This window comes from Nesoenas mayeri (assembly GCF_963082525.1).
Source record: "Nesoenas mayeri genome assembly, chromosome: 3".
NCBI classification, from domain to species: Eukaryota; Metazoa; Chordata; class Aves; order Columbiformes; family Columbidae; genus Nesoenas; species Nesoenas mayeri.
This window is the reverse complement of record NC_137544.1, coordinates 53,842,652-53,862,755: the sequence shown is the minus strand read 5'-3', so window position 1 is coordinate 53,862,755 and position 20,104 is coordinate 53,842,652. Positions and strand designations below refer to the sequence as shown.

The following is a 20,104-nucleotide window of genomic DNA, read 5'->3' as shown; positions in this document are numbered from 1 at the left end:
TCATGGCCCTTCTCAGGAGACACGGGACACAGAAGGACCAAATCCTTGTTTGCTGCCAACCCCAGCCTCATACCCCAGCAACAGGGAGCAGGAGTGAGGAGCACTCGCTGCCTTCCTCTTGCAATGTCTCCCTCCTCCTCCTTGCTGCAGCTGCCAATCCACCTTTATTACCCTGCCCAGTGGGGGATAAGGTTCCATTAAACCACAGTGAGTCTTGTGGGGAAGATGGCTCAGGCTGGGCTCAGAGCCCAGCTGCACCTCAGCTCCTGCCTCACTGCAGGACCAGGACGTGCTTATGGATCAAGGAGAGGCTGGTGGCCAAGAAGCAGTTGCACTCTGGCTGCCAATTCCACCTCCCATCCTTAAGAACCTCCAGTCTACCAACATTTTTACTTTTATGCAGGCTTTCAAAAGCTTTCTTAACCTTTTGGTAAGGCCAAGCATGACACATTTTATTTCAGTTCAGCATTCAATATCCACTAATGCTGTGTACTTGCCTTTCAAACTAATAGCTGTAACCATTTTGTTAATTATTCTCATTTCTTTTTATCATCACTGGACAACAATCACAGCCTGAAACCTTCAGGGTGCAAAAGTTCCTTCCTAGCTTTTTCATGTTGAATTTGACAAACAGGATTGCCTTTAAAAAAATTATGAATGATAGATTTAGCAACATTTGTGGATAAGTCCAACCTGATCAGTAATTCAGTATGTAGTACTATAAGAGAAGCTTGTGGGAGTCAAAAATGTTTCTTAATTTGTAAAATTACGTTACATATTGTTTATTCCATGCAAAATGTTCTGCCTCATACTTAAAAAATCAGTTTGCTTATTTATCCTTGTTAAGTGCCTACTTTTGAATATTAAAACACATTTGCCAAATGAAACTTGTATTTTTTCAGCTGAGACAGTATCCTTGGTATTATTATGTCTATATTATTAAAATGTACTTTTCCTGTTCCTTGATTGTGTGATTGTTTTATGAAGATAAAGTTTGAGGAATAGTTTTTCTTTTTGGACCATTTTCTTCTTTTGACTTTTTCTTTTATGGACCATGTTCATCTTCTACATAGCACCACCATGACAGCCAGAAGGTCCTGCAGGCTCAAGACTCTTACCAGTACTTGTAGGAAATGTTGGGCCTAATGAGATTGGATGCACTGAAATATTTATATGGTTTTATATGGGTTTTACGGGATGAAGCCTCCCATTTAGTAGTGCTCAGGTAAGGAGGCTACAGCCACCCAGCTCCAGCCCATTAGCTGTTTTTGGTAAGTGCTGGGCAATTCTGTGAGCACCACCCGCTGTTGTAGGGCGGCTGGCCTATCGCTCCAGGCAACATCTTCCCCCTCTCCGGCACTCCCTGCTCTAGGTATGCCTGGGAAGGCAATGAAGAAGCACAGGCCAACTCTTAAGCACTTTATATCCTTCTAACACATCAGGGGAGCCGACCAAAACGTGATGGTGCCGCTGTCAGCCACAGTGCAGCAGCCACAGAATCACAGAATGTTAGGGGTTGCAAGGGACCTCAAAAGATCATCTAGTCCAATCCCCCTGCTGGAGCAGGAACACCCAGTTGAGCTTACACAGGAAGGTGTCCAGGCGGGTTTTGAACGTCTCCAGAGGAGACTCCACAATCCCCCTGGGCAGCCTGTTCCAGTGCTCTGTCACGCTCACCATAAAGAAGTTTCTTCCCATATTTAAGTGTTCCAGTTTGTATCCATTGCCCCTTGTCCTATCATTGGTTGTCACTGAGAAGAGCCTGGCTCCATCCTCGTGACACTCACCCTTTACATATTTATAAACATCAATAAGGTCACCCCTCAGTCTCCTCCAAGCTAAAGAGCGCCAGCTCCCTCAGCCTTTCCTCATAAGGGAGATGCTCCACTCCCTTAATCACCTTTGTTGCCCTGCGCTGGACTCTCTCCAGCAGTTCCCTGTCCTTCTGGAACTGAGGGGCCCAGAACTGGACACAATATTCCAGGTGCGGTCTCACCAGGGCAGAGTAGAGGGGAAGGAGGACCTGTATCGACCTACTAACCACACCCCATCTAAGGGCAATGAAGGCAATGAAGAAGCGCAGGCCGACTATTAACCATCTTATATCCTTCTAACACATCAGGGGAGCTGACCGAAACGCGACGGCGCCGCAAGCAGCCACAGCGCAGCAGCCACAGCGCAACAGCCGCCATGGCAGCGGCTGCCGGCGCCCGTGCGGGGGTCTGACCGGCGAGGCCGCGGGCCAGCCGCCACCTGCAGCGGTACGCTCCGCAGGACGGCGCCTTCCCCAGTCACAAGGGCAGGGACAACGCGGCCCAACCGCGACCGGACCCGGACCCGGACCCGGACCCGCAATCAAACGCGACTGCCGCTGAGACGGCTGCCTGTCTCCCCCCTGACGGAAGTGACGTGCGATATCGTCACAGCACCCGGAAGCGCCGTTGGGAGCGGTAAACAACCCGGGGCCGCGGCGCTTCCATCTTAGAGGAGCCGGCGCCGGATCCCGTCGCGGACCATGGGCGGCGTCTTGGGCCTCTGCTCCATGGCGAGCTGGGTAAGGCGGGGGCGGGCGGGTGGTGCTTCCTTACCCCTCTTTGTCCGTCACAGGCCCGGAGCCTGCGGCCGGTGTCCCGCCACCCCTTCCCGGGGCCTCGCACGTCGTCCCCCTCCCCGCTTCCCCCGCCCCGGAGCTTTGTCTCCCAGGAGTGTCGGTGGCGCTGCCTCCCCACCCGCACCCCCCCGGGCTCTCTGCACCCTGAGCGGCCGCCGCCCCCGCTGCTTCGGGGCTGGGCGCTCCCCCCGGCAGGCTGGAGGACGCGGGCCTTGGGCCGCGCCCCCACCCTGGTGTCCCATTTCGGGTGTCTCCGGGGTCTCCCCAGGGATCTGCCGAAGCCGTTTCGCTGGGGCCATGGGCGGCTTCGTGCTGACTTAGAGCGGCCTGTCGCGCTGCTGGTTGCTGCTGAATCCGCCTTACTGTGCGAGAGGCGTTACTGTGTCAGCTAAAATTCCCCCTCCCCAAATTTGTAAAGGACTCAAAATCTCATTAAACGCTTAGGAAGTCCGGCGTTTCTTTTCGGGAAGAGCAAAACTCTCGTGTTGTCTTGGTCCTGGTGATTGTATTTAATTCCTCTTTCTTACGGCTTTGTCTTGAGCAGCTCCACCCCTTGTAGCATCTTTGTCTTACCGAGGGATCGTTTTCTCACTGCACAGTGGTTCGTGATGATGTGTCAGCCCCATGCTGAGCATCGACAGCGAATTTTCCTTAACGGGAAAACATACTTTGAAATGGTTTTAAAACTGTTAGTACTGTCCATAAAAACATAGAAGTCGCTAGAGATCCTGCACGGTAGTCCTCTTTGCAGTTGAGGCATTGCTGTCTTATCTTTAAGTGGTATGTCTTTCCAAATCTAGTTCCAATGCAAATAGACACGATCAGATGGACCGTGACTCTTCAGATGTTTGAGTTTGAAATGTCAGTTGGGTTGTGAAAACCTGAATTTTCCATACTAAAAATATTATGCCATACTTGGATTAAATGGAATTATGTGTATTTAAACAGGAGTTCAAACAGACACAATTTAATGATCTAACAAAACCGTATATTGATCCAAACTGCTCTGTTTTGTGCTATCAATATATATGAGCTTTGGTTCCCCATGTATTTAATTAGAGAGATGATACTTAACTCCTTAATCTCCTGTGCACATTCTGTGAAATTACCATCAGTGATAGATCTGTATGAGCTAAGCTTCCAGGCAGATTGCCTGTAAATAAGCACGTAGACCACTGATAACACCCTGCTAACAAAGTACTGTTAGTGTTTGTTTTGCTTTAATTAACATTTTATACACTACTTAATGGATTAGCCAGTTAGGCTTTAATTACTATCTGAATATAGTTAACGTTAACATTTTTAATTATTCTCAAATACTAAGTGACAGTATAACTATAGGTTTTAATCCAAATACTTGAGTTAATATATGCTGGATTTTCAAGTGCATAAACAGCTTTTCTGATAACTAGCTGGTGTTCGTAGAGTATGAAGAGTCCCTGCATACTTGCTGTTGGTTTTGAGTGTTTCTGTACAGAGAAATTCAGCTAATCTTTTAGATAAAATAATTTACATGAGCACATAATCTTGATTAAGTCAAATTTACTGCCGGTAACTAAACACCATCCATCCCTTCCTTTAAAGTGCCCAAACAAGTCAGGGGCTCCCCTCCCATGTGGCTTTAAAGCGTTTATTTTCTTTCCACTTATAAAACCGTAGCTAATCAGCACTTAAAGCCTAAACAATAGTTCCTATAGGAGAATTCTGCACTGGTCTCTAAGGATATGTCAGTATACACACCATTCAAGGCTCGGAAAGAAATAAACTGAGAGGGTGAGGTAGCAGAGGAGCCAGCTGTAGTGGAGTTTGTCCTAGTGCAGACTGTGCCATGGCTGGGATCACTGCTCCGCTTCTGTCTGGGAAAACGCTACTGCTGGTATTGCTTCAGCTGTGCAGCTTCTCTCCGAGGTCATGTGTTGGGCCATGCAGAGCTACTCTGGGTACCTGACATCAGCATCCAGCCTCACACCTCTATTTCTGCTAGAACTTTTGTGTGGTGCTATTGTAGCTCTGCCCTGCTGTGCACTGGTCAGGTAATGTTTCAGTTTAGTGTTTTTAAGAGCAAAGATGAGCCTGTCAGAGATGTAGGGTAGGGTAGAGAGGAGGCCTTAAGAGCACTATCATCTCATCAAAAGTCTCTGATCCTGATGACCTAGATTGGTGAGGCAGTGCTGTTTTCACTCTGTTGGTTCTTTCCTCTGTTGCTCTGTTCTCTGAAATAGCTCAGCTGCTGATTCTTTTACTTTAATATTCTCTGTGAAGGCAAAGATCTTGATTGAATCAGTTCCTTTAAGCGTATGAGTAGGGATGATGTAGCTGAGACCTGACTAGGCCCAGCCGAGGGGCTTAATGTTCTTGTGAATACTTAATTCTGTATATACTAATGTAGTCATTACCCCAGTAAGAAGATTATGTTTGATATTCAAAACTTGTTCTGTGTGCATCGGGGAAGCAATACTTGGCTTTCAGTAGTTTTGTGGGATTTTCTCCCTCCTCCTTTGTCCTGCAATATTTATCTTGTAATGTGTATGGAACGTACAGAAATGCAAGTTGTTTGGGAGGTCCAAAAGTTACTGGATGGCAATAGGTCTATGAAGTCATGACTTAATAACTGTTGACTGAGCTTCCTGAGGAAGACAAACTCAAAACTGTTTGCAGAGTAACTCTTTGCATCAATGACTAAGCTGGGCTTCACCTGGGGAGTTAATATCAAGCCTTGATCTGTGTAGTAGTTTGTACTGTAGTATTTTTTTGGAAGGTGAGCTCTGAGTTTAGGAAGAGAGTGGCACAAACTGCCATTGTTTTCTCTGCTGGTAAACTCAATTCTGCGGGATGAATGTTCTTTTTGAATGTTCTGTTCTTTTTGAAGTCTGTTACATGTTAGAAGTGTGTTTTTGCCAGTCGTATAATATTATTTGATTGGAATGTTATGTATTTTATTCTGTTGTACCAAAAGAAACGTACTTGGACTGTAATGTGACTCCTTGTAGAAGTGGCCAGCTTGCACAAATTATCAATAGGTGTCTCTTGTACAGAGATGTGCATGATCACAGCTTGTAAGAATGAGCTGTTTGGGTGCATAATGTTTTAAAAGTTGGTGTTGAAGCTCAGACACTTAAATTTGGGGCATATTGTTTCTTGTTGGGGGTGGGGGACAGTAATCTTTTTTCAGCCAATGTGGGCCTTCTGTGTCTCTAGAAACATCCAGGATACATGCATTCCTGTCCTTGGTTCAGTCAGGAGGAAGCTTCTTCAATTACTCAGGCATTTAATAAACATTTTAATACAGAGGTTCTCCAGATAAGTGACTTTATGCCAGATGGTCCTTGTACCAAGTTTTCTGCAGTAGATGAGCCTAGACTTGTATCCTGCGCTGCCAAATTCAACCTTTTATTCAACAATATCTTTTAAAATATTCATGCAGATGGAATTAGTTCAAGAAAGTGGGTTTTTTGAGCAGCGAATAGAGATATTCTTCACTAGAAAAGTTATTTGTATGTGGGGAAGAAATAGTGTAATACATTAGTACTATAAAATGCTAATACATCCTAAGCCAGTATTTGCCATATGTTTCCTGCTTACTAAGCATAGATGCCTCTAATGTAGTTGCTTGCAGTCATAGAACAGCCTTGAAGGACTGTCTGGTCCACCCTTTCGTGGGAAAGGGAGTCTAGATGAGATGACCTAGCACCTTGTCCATTTGCATCTTGAAAACCTTCAGTGATGGGGACTCTACCACACCAATGGGGACATTGTTGCAGTGACTGATTGTTCTCACTGTAAAAAAAATCTTATATTGAGATGAAGCCTCTGTTGGAATCAGTACCCTTGTACTCTTTGTGCTATAATGATGATGAGTGGAGAAGGAGGTAGAGAAGGGCAGCTAAAAAATCTTTTACATACTCAAATAGTTATAATGAGAATTTACTTAGTTTTACTTTTTTAGCAAGGAAAGATTAATAGTGAAATTTTCTAATTTTAAAATTATTCTGTAGTATAGCAGAGTCGAAATTCCTGTCTCCTCTATCCTTGGAAAGGAACACAAATATGAAAAGAATACAAGAAAATGATCTAAAAGATGCAGTTTGTGAGTCCGGTATGTGTGTCTGGTTGAACCTGTAAGAACAGATCATCTGAGGGTTTCTCAGGAGGCTGCCTGGAGTGGTTTGTCAGTCAGTCCCTCTGCTCTTCCCTGCAAGCCCCTGGGCCCTCTTGGTAGCAGGAGGCTGCTGGTGGTTTTGTTTGTTATATGACTAAACTTTCTGATACATGCCAGTCATACTGGGTGATTGACATGCACTGGTCATGTGGCCGTGTAAATAGTCATGTTCTTATGTGACTGACTGGGTGTCTTTGACGCAGTGATTGACACCTGTGGCTTTTTTCATGACCGAGGCGTCCCTGCCCGTGTGCAGGGGACAAAGCTGGTTTTACTGCCCTTCAGTGTCTTCATCAGAGGCTGTGCCATCTCTTGTAGTTCAGATAGGGCACCGCTTGCTCAGTAACTTTACCTTAGCTGAAAAACATGTGGCCTCCAAAACTTAGCTGTTGACTGCTCTCTGGGATATTGTCTTCTAGGCAAAATAATTTATTTGGAAATAAAAAACCAAAAACCCAACCCTCAAACATTTCAATTGTACCTCTCCTCTATTGGCTTATGTTTACGTATGGAATCTTGTTCTTCTTTCTCGTCACTTAGCAAGTGGCAGAAAATTGCAACAGGATAAAGTTTGTTGTGTTGTGTTTTTTTTTTTTTTTAATTTTAAATTCCACTGCAGCACTATCTATTCCCTTTCCTTCTTCCCACAATTTTCTGTTTAAGAATTGAATACAAGTAACTTTTGTCTTAATTTTTTGCCTCGTAATAATGCAACTGTACAACATTCCTATCCACTTTTGCTGCTGATATTTGGCAGTGATGATAATGTGTGTTCTTTGTGTTTGCTTTGTTCTTGTGGTTTGTGACTTTTTCACATTGCATAAAGTAATTTTGCCAGCTGGCAGAGAACTACGTTATACATGAGTAGTTGCTAAATGCGCAATAAATTGCAATTTGAGCCTTAGGCTGTTTTACCTATTGCTTGTGGTCCAGTCATGTTTATGCCCTAGTGAGGATTGTAGCCAGCTCTGCCAGATTTTGAAAGTGTGTTTAGATCCAGTTGCGCTCTTTTTCTTTTTCTGCAGTGTACTTGTTCAATCTCTGCAGCTGTGGAAGGGAGGATGTAGTTGTTATCTAAAAGCAATACTTGTGTCTCGTTTAGCTGAAACTAGATAAAATTAAAGAGAGCAAATAAGCCTAAATCCAGTCTTTGTTTCCTCTGAAGGGATAAATGATTACTTTTGAATTAGCAGTAATTTCACCATACAGTGGTACATTAGGAAGCGCTGCCAATATTGTTAGTGGGCTCTGTAACATGTTGCAGTGACTTAGTCTACACCAGTGATGAGATGTGTAGGATGAGTCACTTTCCATCATAACTTCTGATGATCTGCACAGCCTGATTAAATATTGAAATCTGGTAATGCAAAACTTTTCAAATAATTTGGTTTGTGTTTTGTCTCTCTGTCAGATACCATGCTTATGTGGAAGTGCCCCATGCCTGCTCTGCCGATGCTGCCCCAGTGGAAACAACTCCACCATAACTCGCCTGGTTTATGCACTCTTTTTACTTCTTGGAGTGAGCGTTGCCTGTGTGATGCTAATACCAGGGATGGAAGAGCAGCTGAAGAAGGTCAGGTTACTTCTTTGCTAATATATTTAGTAGAACAAATGTCAGAGATAATTGTAAATAACATCTTGAAAGCATGGGTTTTATTTGGAAATATGTAATTGTGCTGCCACCTGTGCTTCACAGTCACCATTAATTTGATTGTAGATCAGATAACCAACTTGTGGTTTTTATCTATGCAGTGATTGTCCCGCTATTTAGAAAAAAGCTGCACCTCCTCTTTACTAGCTCAGAGCAGAAAGAGTAAAATCTTTTATCAAATAAGAAAATACAATTTATATTTGCTTAGTTTAAAATTATATATTATTGAGATGCTTGTATTTGTGGCACTTGATTAATTTTGATTGCTGCTAATAAAAGAATCAAAAATAACTACAGTCTGAGATGTCTTCTAGTTTCATTGTGCTGCACTAGTTAAAATTCTGTTTTAAAGTCTGCAAATGCATAACAAAAATATTTCTCACTAATGACAGTAGCATAGTTTTCAGTAAGGATATTGGAAAGTTTTTATAGGATTTTACGGTTTATTACTTATATGAAGACACAATAATGCATGGAAAATAAGAGTAATAATTTGAGTTATAGGAGAGCTTACAGATTCACTGAACTTGGTTTGTGTGTGCTTTGGTTCTGTTAGTCTTTGTTAAGCTGTCTTGATTTTTTTTCTAGTAGACAGTAGCATCTATTAGGCATGCATTTGATTTTTCGCCCCCCAAGATGATTCATTTGCACATGTTTATTTCGGTGTGGTATAGTAAGAACCATGTTAGTCACCTAGGAAAGAAAATTACAGCCTCCTGGACTATGATTTTACTTCAAAAAGGTGTTATTCATGTTCTGGTAGTGACTGGAAAGGATATTCTCAGCTGTTTCATAAGGAAGCGTTGGATGGTTCTAATGATTGTGATGTTACTTTTTTGGGGAAGAGGCTGTTTCTGTATTAAAGAGATGTAAGCAGGCTGGCTATGTCATGAACCTGGTAGGAAGTGTCAAATTTACCAAATCATAGATCTTTTATGTATCTCCTGATTCAGATGAACAAGTCAAAATTGTTTTTCTTTGAGAAGTTCTGAAATTACTAATAACACCACACTCTTAATAATACATTTTTGTATAGAATTTGCCTATAAGGGATACTTTTCCTTGTATGTGTTTAATATTCTGGTTTGACTGTAACTAACAATACAGCCCTTCAGTGTCATATTTTCTAGTAATGTTAATAGTTGCATAATGTTACAGTATTAATGAGTTGTATATTAATAAATTGCTAACAGTTATTTACTCACAGGAGGCCTTTTAGAAGTCCCTGAAGTGTCTTGTATTTATCACAGATTCCTGGATTTTGTGATGGAGGGATGGGTACAAGTATTCCTGGTGTGCGTGGCCACGTGAATTGCGATGTACTCGTTGGTTACAAAGCTGTGTACCGTGTGTGCTTCGGTATGGCCATGTTCTTCCTTCTCTTCTCCTTGTTGATGATCAAAGTGAAGAGCAGCAATGACCCAAGGGCAGCGGTGCACAATGGGTAAGGTCTAGAAATGAGAACTGAGATGGGTGGTGTGCACAGATAAGATACAGCTACTATGAAATAAAGCCTGTGGCTGAGCATGCTGGTTGTCAAATTTACTGTTCCACAAACAAACAAACAATTTCAGATTAATTTTTATAAGAGGAAAAGATACACATGGCTGTTGCTTTTCAGAGCCTGAATTATTAAAGTGCATCATCTGTCTGGAGGTTTCCTAAGATTAGAGAGTCTCCTTTTGTCCAAAGATGACAAAATGCAGAGATGAATAATGGCACTAAGTTTCATTCCACTAAGATGTTTTCAGCAAATAAAAATATTAAAAAGCCTCATCTGTCTTTTAGGAATTACATTCCTCCTAACTTTGATATTTGTAAGGGCTTGCTCTTTGCTGAGCAGTTTTATTTCAAGGATGATAACAGTTACATATATGTGTATATACACACACGTAGATATATAGCATATTTTTTCCCCCTCTGCTATCTTCTGTGTCCTCCTCTGCATAAAGAAGAGTGAGACGTGTATGTAGTTTTGAGCTTCCCAATAAATTTTTCTTTTGTATTTCATTATAGTTAGGATTATCAGATGGAACATTATAGTAGGATTTCAGCTTGCAGGTTGACACAAGTGGTAGTTTTCCTGGAAGCTCAGCCTAAGTGTGATGCAGCTTCTTGAATCAGAGAGATGGAGATTTTTGTAATAGGGCAAGGTATGAAAAAGCATAAAACCATTTGTGGTGCCTGGTCTTGGTGGTCACAGTGATTGCTTAAACTACTACTTTTTCAAGGTGGTTTTATCTAATGGAAACTGTCAACAGCTAAGCCATAAAAATGAAGTAGTAGTTTTATTTTATATTCAGTGTGATAAGATTAAACATTTTTAGCATAAAATGAGAAAAAACTTCATATTACTTCTGTAGGGGGAAAGAAAATAATTAAGACTTAGCAGAATATTGCTTTGTTTACTTCTTCTGTTTGTTTTGGTGTGAAGAAAAAGAGGCTGGGTACAGTATTAAGATGTGTTAGCAGCAGTAACTCAGTTCAGCCCTTCCCCCCTGCCCTGCTTTGTTCAGGAGAACATAACTTGTTACAAGCAAGGAGAAAATGGTTCAGGTGCATACTGTGTCAACACTGTGGTTTTTTTACAATAAAAGATGCCTTTTACATGGTGTGGAATCTTTTTATGTAAAATCGCTTTGTAAGTGTTTGGGATCTTCTTGATGCTGGTTTGTGGAATTGTGCTTTCCAGCACAAGTTTAGGGACTATTTATGTAACACATAGCAGTTGACTCTTCTTAGCCAATCAGGTGTCAGCACTAGGATGAAAGGAATAATTATACTTGTTAACATTACTGGTAAAATATTTAATAATGTTACTTCCAAGATTTCTGTAATAACTTCAATAAGTTAGTATTCAATTACTTGCTTCAATAAGCAAGTACTTGCTTCAATAGCATGCGTTAGAGAGAGCTTTATGAAAACCATGGCTTTTGATTTTTGAAATTATATGTATCTTTAGTAATACTCTGCAATGTAATCTTTCTATTAGGGATTTGAAATATCTAGAATATTTGGTTTCCTGTGTATGTGTACTATTTCATACTTGCATGCAAGTTAAGCCCAGTAATGTGGTCCAGTGTCAATGTTCACCTTCTTGGCTTTTGTGACAGCAGTCAGAATGGTTTGTTGCCTCATGTTAGTAGTAATAATAATAACAGAAAAAAATCAGTTATAATGCATTCAGAAGACTATTGCTGGCTCGCACAGAATGCATAGCAAATGTAGGTGTTCTTCCAGATAAATATTACTTTTGGCTTATATGGGTAGGTCGTTAAGATCCTTAAAATTTAAAAGTCTGGAATTAGAGATGAAACTTATACAAGCTTGAACCTGTTCTTATTTCTATAATTGAGAATTATGTTGACTTAAAAAAAATATTCCACAGATGGATTCAAAAACTAGTTTTAGTGGGGTATATATTACACAGCGAATGTTACAAGTTAATTCAGTTTCAAACTATGTTAAGTCACTTTTTTATATTTCAGTGGATTAGTCCTTTTTTTTCCCATATTCTGCAATTCTGTCATCTCACATAGTTCTTTTCCACACAATGGGAATTTATTCCTCTGAACAAGTTTAGTCTGCCTTTCTGGCTGCCACAGTCAGGTGATGATGACCAAAGTATGGGAAGGGGTAGAAGACCTGGGAACCACGCGAGCGTTTGACATTGTAGAGATGCGGTACATGTATTTCAAAACTGAATATTGCACAAAGAGATGTTGATGGTACCGTGTCTCTATTTGGAACTGCCTGTCACTCTGGTCAGAAAAAAACAGTCTTCACCTTCTTATGGTTTTGTTGTCATGACTTTCTGGTTTGAAGTTCGCTATGCAGGATATATTTGTACACAGTCTGTACTTGGGGTGAGTTTGGTGAATCTTTGGTGGAAGGTGTTTCCTTGTCTGCTTTCTGGGAGACATCTGGTCTGTTCTGTTTGTCCATGAGTGGACAAACAGTCTTTTAGTGGAAAGAAAATCCCATTCTGCTGCACTGGAAAGGGGACTTAGAATTTGATTGTGTCCTTTCTGTGAAGGATAAATCCTTTGCTTTTGTTGTTGTCATAAATCCTCATCAGATGCAAGCCTAAAGGGTCTAAGTGGGAAGAATTCAGGCTTTTTTCTCTCTCTTGTAGGAAATTGAGGCTGGTAGGGAACTCCAGGATAATGTCTTCTGTCATTGCAGGCATCAACCACATCTGCTGCCTTTCTGATTTTGATATTAAGAACAGATAGGGATTCTTTTAACCGGTTTTTTTTTTTTTCTTTTTTTTCTGATACGCAGGCAGTTCAATAATCTCACTGCTCTAGTTAAAAACCTTCTTAAAAAAACCCCAAACAAACAGAGAATTATATTCTACCCTAGCTTCATTTGTAATACATCAGTGAGATACCTCTTGGAAATGCATCAAACTCAGCGTCTGTCTAGCACAGTTTAAGCATAACTTTCTGGAGAACAAAAATCTTGGGCAAATAAAACAAGATTTTTCTTCTACTTCAAAAGAAGTGCGTTAAGAATGAATGAATAAAAAAAAAAAAGGCAAACAAAAAAACCCACAAAATTTTAAGGATGTACATTTTGTGTACTTTTCAGTTTGTGTGAATTAGATCAGACTTTGGCAGTTGCCTGACTCTTTTTTAAATTTCTCTTTAGATTCTGGTTCTTTAAATTTGCAACAGCATTTGCAATTAGTGTTGGAGCTTTCTTCATACCAGAGGGACCATTTACAACTGGTAAGGAAATATTGTCTTCCACTGTATCATGGTATAATCATAACTGTTTTCAATACAAAACTCAAGTGTATGCTGTTGTCTTAATACTTTTTATCTTGGCTGTGTAACTATAGCACTGTACTGTGTTTAGAGACATTAAGACAGGATGGTAAATTGTCTGTGGTTCTGAACTGATTTTAGTTTCTTTCTTTTTTAGTGTGGTTTTATGTAGGTATGGCAGGAGCATTCTGCTTTATTCTTATTCAACTGGTCTTGCTTATTGACTTTGCCCACTCCTGGAATGAATCTTGGGTTGAAAAAATGGAAGAAGGAAACTCAAGATGCTGGTATGCAGGTACAGGACTGCACTACAATCGAGTTTTAAATGTCATTGTATGTTATGCCAAATGAGTTATTCACTGAGTAATCCATTTACCAGAGTACAGAAGAGCTACTTTGTGCATAAGTACCGTTTTCTCAGAAGGTGTAGTTCAGCTCCATTGTTTTGCTGTCCTTTTGATGTTGAGTTAAATAAGAGGGGGCAGGGAGAGGGGCAGCAGCCTCTGAGTAATAAGAGCTAATCCCTGGGAGAAGGTCATCAGTTTATGGTAGCAAGGAAGTGGCAGTTGTAGTGGTGTGTTTTTGTCATTTCAGCCACAAGTTTTTTTACATCTTGGCACTGATTAAAAATGAGCTAGCCTGCTTCTGCTTCATGCTGAGCACAAGCATCTCAAATACTTGTTTTTTTTTCTTTCTGTCTGCCAGTTGGTCATTCTTCAAAGGTATATGCTGAGTGAAAGGCTGAGATAGTGGAGGAGAGTACAAGTAATCTCACTGGATAAATGATATATTGATTTTAATAAAACATTTCAGATGTGATAATTCAGGTGTTAAAAAGAGAGCACATCCTGTCTTCATGCAATGGCCAGTTCACTCTTTAATGTTTTCAATAAGAAGGAATTTGGAAATAAGATTTTGGTTTTTCTTCTGTTGGAGAAGTAGTTCTTCAGTCTTCTTTTTTTATTGTTTTCATCAAAGTGTATGCAGTATGACCATATTCCTTCATATTTGCTCTTCTTGGTTGCTGTTAGAGCGCTGGAGAATCAAGTATGGCTTCAGGCTACCCATTTATTGTGTTCTTTCCTTTTAACACCTTGGAGTATTGAGAGGAACTTATTTCCTTTACATTTCAGTGTGCCTAGCCGCTCTCTAATTCTGTAGTTTTATAGCGTAACTAAAACCTGATAATCATGCAATATTACTTCAGTTTTAATACTCTCCATTAACCAGTTAATAAACTGTTTTTGTTTCTTTTCACAGCTCTGCTGTCAGCTACAGCTGTCAATTATCTGCTGTCTCTAGTAGCCATTGTCTTGTTTTATGTTTATTACACTCACCCGGAAGGTTGTTCTGAAAACAAGACCTTTATCAGTGTTAATATGCTGCTGTGTATTGGTGCTTCGGTAATGTCAATTCTGCCAAGGATTCAGGTATAGTTTTAATTCTGTTGCCTTTTTATTTTTTTCTGTATTATGAGTCCCAGAAACCTGTAATTATGCCTGAGATCTCTTAATTGCTTAACTTCGCTGTTTCCTGACTTCTTCGTATAGGAATCTCAGCCAAGATCTGGTTTGCTGCAGTCTTCTGTGATCACAATTTATACGATGTATTTGACTTGGTCAGCTATGACCAATGAACCAGGTAAGCATAGTAGCAATATAAAGCTTTTTGGGTAATCAGCAGTAAATTGTATCTTCACCTTTTTGCAAAGCAATATTAGAAGGAGGTACTGTAATGCATGCAGGTTAGAGGCAGGACTCAGTTTGTGTTCTCTCCCCCCACCCCAACTTTCTGTAATGATACTGAAGAAATAGTTCTTCCAAAGGTCACGTGTTTTTCATTTGCTCTTATGTTTATCATATGGAAGAATTTCTACCCATTACTGGCAGGATTTCAGTATTCTAAATATTAGATTTTTCAGATTATCACAAATGTTTCAAGATGTGTGGAAGGTTCATCTCCCTACCAAGTTTCAGGTTTCTTACCTGGTCAGTGAGATGCTGCGATTGTAATTTTCCTAAGTGAGAATTTTAAAAAATGTGTTAATAAAGGTTTTCAATGTTTCGTATGTCTGAAAACAACTGAGCATCTCTAAACATAAAATATATATATAAATAAAGCCAGGAATTCTAGTGATTAAAATAAATTGCCAAAGAATGATTTTGGTGGTTTTGATTTCATTTCTGACCTTTTTAATTATGGACAATCTTCTGTGCTCCTATGTAACAGCATATATATGAGTGATATCTAATTCCTCCAGTAACTGTGGGGAAATAAGATTGCTGCTTTCAGCTGTTTCATCTGTGTTATCTGTGGATGCTGTGGGTTTGGAACTCTCGATAATATGAAGCTGATTTTGTAGCATTCTTTTCCAGCTCTGAGATGACTCTTCTACCCCATCTATAGACTGTTTGTCAGACTTGTTTTCTCATGGTAGAATTTTGAGAGCTTAATATGCAGAGCATTTGAATTTTGTTGCTTCTAATTATATGAGGTGTAACAGTAAAGCAGTTGATGCTTATCTTATATAAGTTTAAAATCCTTTATCCACTCAAAGAGAGAGATTTTTTTATGCCACATACTGTCATTTGCCTGCTTTAGAGAAACTCAATAGGCTAAAATTAGATTCAGAGCTCTTTTACTTCAAGACTGTCATGGTTACAAAGTTCCTTTCTATCGCCATGCATTCGGTGTGGAAATGTACTGTTAAATCTTTGTTCAGTTCTTGTTTTATTTAAGTTCTAATGTCATTTCCCCCCACAGACAGGCGCTGTAACCCAAGCTTGCTGAGCATCATTGGTTACAACAGCACCACCACTCCAACCCAAGGTCAGGTAGTTCAGTGGTGGGATGCACAAGGAATTGTAGGACTGGTTTTATTTTTGCTGTGTGTTCTCTATTCAAGGTAAGATTCTTTTAAAGAATTTGCTATTAACTTCTATTACTTCTCATTGTCAGATTGTAAATTGTATTTATTTGGGTAACTGTACTGTGCCCTTTTCCTGTCAAATACAGCATCCGGACATCCAACAACAGCCAAGTCAACAAGCTGATGCTGACCAGCGATGAATCCACGCTGATAGAGGATGGAATGCCCAGGAGTGATGGCTCCCTTGATGATGGAGATGATGTTCACCGAGCCATAGATAATGAGAGGGATGGAGTTACTTACAGTTACTCTTTCTTTCATTTCATGCTTTTCCTGGCGTCATTGTATATCATGATGACACTTACCAACTGGTACAGGTATTTACGTTTCATAATATATTGTGCTAATAATGAGCATAGAAAATGCTCACTTTTGCTGGACAAGAGGCATAATTTGTTTGCTCTGAGGAATGTGGGTCTTGAATGGGACTTCTCAAGGGAAGGATACTGTTTGATCCATATTAGATTAATTGTGTTTGAAAATTGCAGTTGCCAGCCTTGTTCACAAGCGTCTATCCTATTTTCTAGGATAATTCTTAAGACTTGCTGGACTGCTGAAATATGTCCTGCTGAAGTGAACAGGATAGAGTCTTGAATTCTATAATGACTAAAAATAAATAAACACTAGATTCATGTCTGGTACAGAGAGCTCGAGAAAGGAGAGATAGGACATGTTAAACTAGCAGGTTGAGTGAGGCAATCCTTTCAATCTACTCAGTGCTGGTGAGGCCACACCTGGAGTGCTGGGTCCAGTCTTGGGCCCCCCAGTACAAGAGAGACTGGAAAGAATCCATGGAAGTGCCACAAAGATTATTAAGGGACTGGAGCATCTGTTCTATGAGGAGAGGCTAAGAGAGGTGAGGAAGAGAAGGCTCAGGGGGATCTTACCACTATGTGTAAATACCTGAAGGGAGGGTGCAAAGAAGTTGGAGCCAGGGTCTTTTCATGGTGACAGGACTAGAGGCAGCGGGCACAAACTGAAACATGAGAGGTTCCCTCTGAACGTCAGGAAACACTTTTTTATTGAAAGGGTGACTGAGCACTGGCACAGATTGCCCAGGGAGGTCGTGAAGTTTCCATCTTTGGAGATACTCAAAAGTCATTTAGGCATAATTCTCCTTAGCTGGCTCTAGATGATCCTGCTTGAGCAGGGGAGTTGAACAAGATCACCCCTAGAGGCCTATTCTGACCTCAGGCATTCTGTGACAGGGTCTGGTGGAAGGAAATAAGGTTGTTTGCTCCCTGAAAAAATCTTGACACTAACATAGTCCTCTTAAGTGTGAATTGTGTTATCAGCTTGAGCAGATGTTCTTCAGAATTTAAAAATAAAAATTATGGTCTCTAATAAATTGTTAAAGGACAAATTGCATCAAGATAGCAACACTAGAAAGGTTTTTTCCTTCAAAAGTAACTCTTAATAGATAGTCCCACTGCAGATTTGATTTGTGGCCCTGCTTGGGTCAGTATGACACAAGATCATTAATTCTAGGTGTTGTCTTTTGGCAAGGTAAAACACATTATTTGTATCTATAAATGCTATCCAATTCCTTTCCATAGCCTCACTTAGAGACTCCTCATAGTTGTTTCTTGACAGCATCTTTTACTACATATTTTTTTGGGGTTGCTGTTGCTCTTTGCCTTCCTGTGACACCAACTTACAAATGGTGTTCCTGTGTAGATTGGCTAGAACTGCTTGGAAGAAGGGTAGAGGTGTCCTTTGAGGCGTGGAGCCAAAGTGAAAATGGCCTCCTGTGAAAACAGTGTTAAAGAGTGGCTTATTACACAGGTATGGCATACAAAAATTGCAAATCATCTCTTTTTTCATTTATTTCTTTCACAGTCCGGATTCTTCCTATGAGACAATGACCAGCAAATGGCCGTCTGTGTGGGTGAAGATATCTTCCAGCTGGATTGGCATCGTGCTGTACGTGTGGACTCTGGTTGCTCCGCTGGTTCTTACAAACCGTGACTTTGACTAAGCTGTCTGCTCTCTAGGGAGACTGTGTGTTAGCTTCCCTGTGTCTTTGAAACAAATGGTATTCCACACAATAGCGCAGTTGTGTGCGTGTGCGCACACGCGTGTGCTACCCATGTAGTATGCCCTGCTTTATTCTGCATGATTACCTTGAATCATGTCTTTTGTCAATTCACTAAAAGACTTTTTCTATCTGAGCTCAGTGACAATTGCTATAATGATGGTTTTCATAGGATTACTCCTAGATTGAGTGCTTCGGGAGCATTAGATGTAAGATCAGCACCTTTTGAAAGTAGGTGTTTTCCCCTCAACTGCATTAAATAGTTGTAGGAAAAAAAAAGTGCAAGTGTTGATTAGGATAACAAAACAGTATTAGATCAGGCTTTGCAAGCGAAGGAGGGGCTGCCTTTGATAATCCCTGTTGCCTTGATTTCAAAGTATGGCTTGAGTAAGTGTTGTTAGATGCAAAATTGTGCTCGTTAGAGTTTACAGGACATCTCGCAGCCTTTTGGCACCAAAAGCCTGACCTTGTCCCGCGCTGAGGGCAGTAGGACCTTGAGCAGGGATGTTAAACAGGGAAACTCGCACCTGAAGCTGCAGAGGAGCTGATCTCCTCCTTGGTGCTGTTGGGTCTGATGTGTCCCGTTGCAGACAGGAGGACAGACAGTCTGTGGGAAAACATCCTGCTACCAGATGCTCAGAAGCATGTTTTTAAGACACCTGTTTACAATGTGCATCTATGTATTATTATTTTTTTTTTCTAGAAGTAGGTCAAGTGGTATAGCTGTGCTGTAATTTATTGCTGTTTTGTGTGCCACTTTCTTTCTTGATTAAGCTACAATCACAGTTTGCAAGGAGCTGAGTGGTGAAAACTATGTAAGCCCTTCAGAGGAATTTTTTGAGTATTGTGGTTAAAAAAAATTGTTAAGAAATTGAGGAAAAGGAGCACTGAAACTACAGTAACTGAAGAGGAGACTTGCATTAACTGAGGCTTCAACAAAAGTGTTTCTTAATATATTTGGGCTCTAAATTTTGAAATCTTTTAATGTATTAAGTATTTTGCTTGTTGTCCATTGCCAGAGATGGACTTGAGCCTAAGAAGTCTGTATCTAGGCATGAGGTAAGACATAAATCTGTTTTATTAAAATATTGTATAGTTCCTGTGCAGTTATGAAATCTTAAATGCTTTTGTGCTTGCTGCTTTGTAACTGAAGTAGGTAAACAGCATTATTTATACCTCTTTGTTATTCACTACAGCTTGAGACTAGAGCAGCCTGACTGGGAGTGACCGTAGAGCCTTCAGCAGATGTCATGCTGATCTGTTACCGTGGTGTTTATACTGTTACTTCCTGTTGCTAATTATTCTCTAAGCTTTTATTTTAATTCTGCACCTAAACACTTGACAGTTATTGCAGAGGTCTGACATGTCAGTCAAACATCAGATGGTAATGCAAAGATTAGTAAAGGTTTGTAATAATTTGGAATATATTGTTACCTTATTAAATAATAAATTTGGATGAAGATGGCCAGTGACTTTTGATGTCTTGTACTACTGCCAAACATGAACAGTGTATGGTTTCGGATTTTATTCCCATCTTTTCTGTTGGGGCAGTTCATAGCACTTGTCATCTGAGTAGTGACAGCCTGACAGTGCTGCAGAGCACACCTGTAAGGCTGTTAGTGCCTGGCTCTTTGGGAGATCACAAAGCTCCTTCCTGAAGTTTTCTGACAGTTCTGAGCCCTTTGCACCCATCTCTCTGAAAACATAAACATGCTTCACACTTGTAACTGCCTTCCTAATTCAGCAGCTGCTGCTTCATATTGCACCTATATTTAAATTTGGGTAAAATACCTAGATACCAGTTTCAATACAACAGTTCCCGAGCCCTGTAAAAACCTAGTCAGTGAGTTAGGAAGATAAGCAGCTGTGCCTGTTGTATATACGAAATTACTGAAATCTAGTTTCTCCCTTGCTCTCTCTCCCTCAGTGACATCTAGGGTGGTGATC

General features: G+C 40.6%; 1 protein-coding gene across 1 annotated transcript; it reads left to right on the top strand.

Moving 5' to 3' along the window:
* The first annotated feature begins 2,425 nt into the window (after window positions 1–2,425).
* SERINC1 (serine incorporator 1) lies at window positions 2,426–19,627 on the top strand. Its single transcript, XM_080341578.1, has 10 exons — window positions 2,426–2,554; window positions 8,182–8,343; window positions 9,672–9,865; window positions 13,075–13,154; window positions 13,351–13,488; window positions 14,454–14,623; window positions 14,744–14,834; window positions 15,957–16,098; window positions 16,209–16,439; window positions 17,962–19,627. The coding sequence occupies exons 1-10, from the start codon at window positions 2,516–2,518 to the stop codon at window positions 18,098–18,100; spliced, it is 1,386 nt and encodes a 461-aa protein (XP_080197704.1). The 5' UTR covers window positions 2,426–2,515; the 3' UTR covers window positions 18,101–19,627.
* The last annotated feature ends 477 nt before the right edge of the window (window positions 19,628–20,104 follow it).

What these genes read in the sequence shown, in the direction of transcription:
- SERINC1 (XM_080341578.1), top strand. Translation starts at nt 2,516, where the DNA reads ATGGGCGGCGTCTTGGGCCTCTGCTCCATGGCGAGCTGG. An exon ending in TCTGCTCCATGGCGAGCTGG is followed by an intron (nt 2,555 to 8,181) that starts GTAAGGCGGGGG and finishes TCTCTCTGTCAG; the next exon opens with ATACCATGCTTATGTGGAAG. An exon ending in CTGTGTGTTCTCTATTCAAG is followed by an intron (nt 16,099 to 16,208) that starts GTAAGATTCTTT and finishes TGTCAAATACAG; the next exon opens with CATCCGGACATCCAACAACA.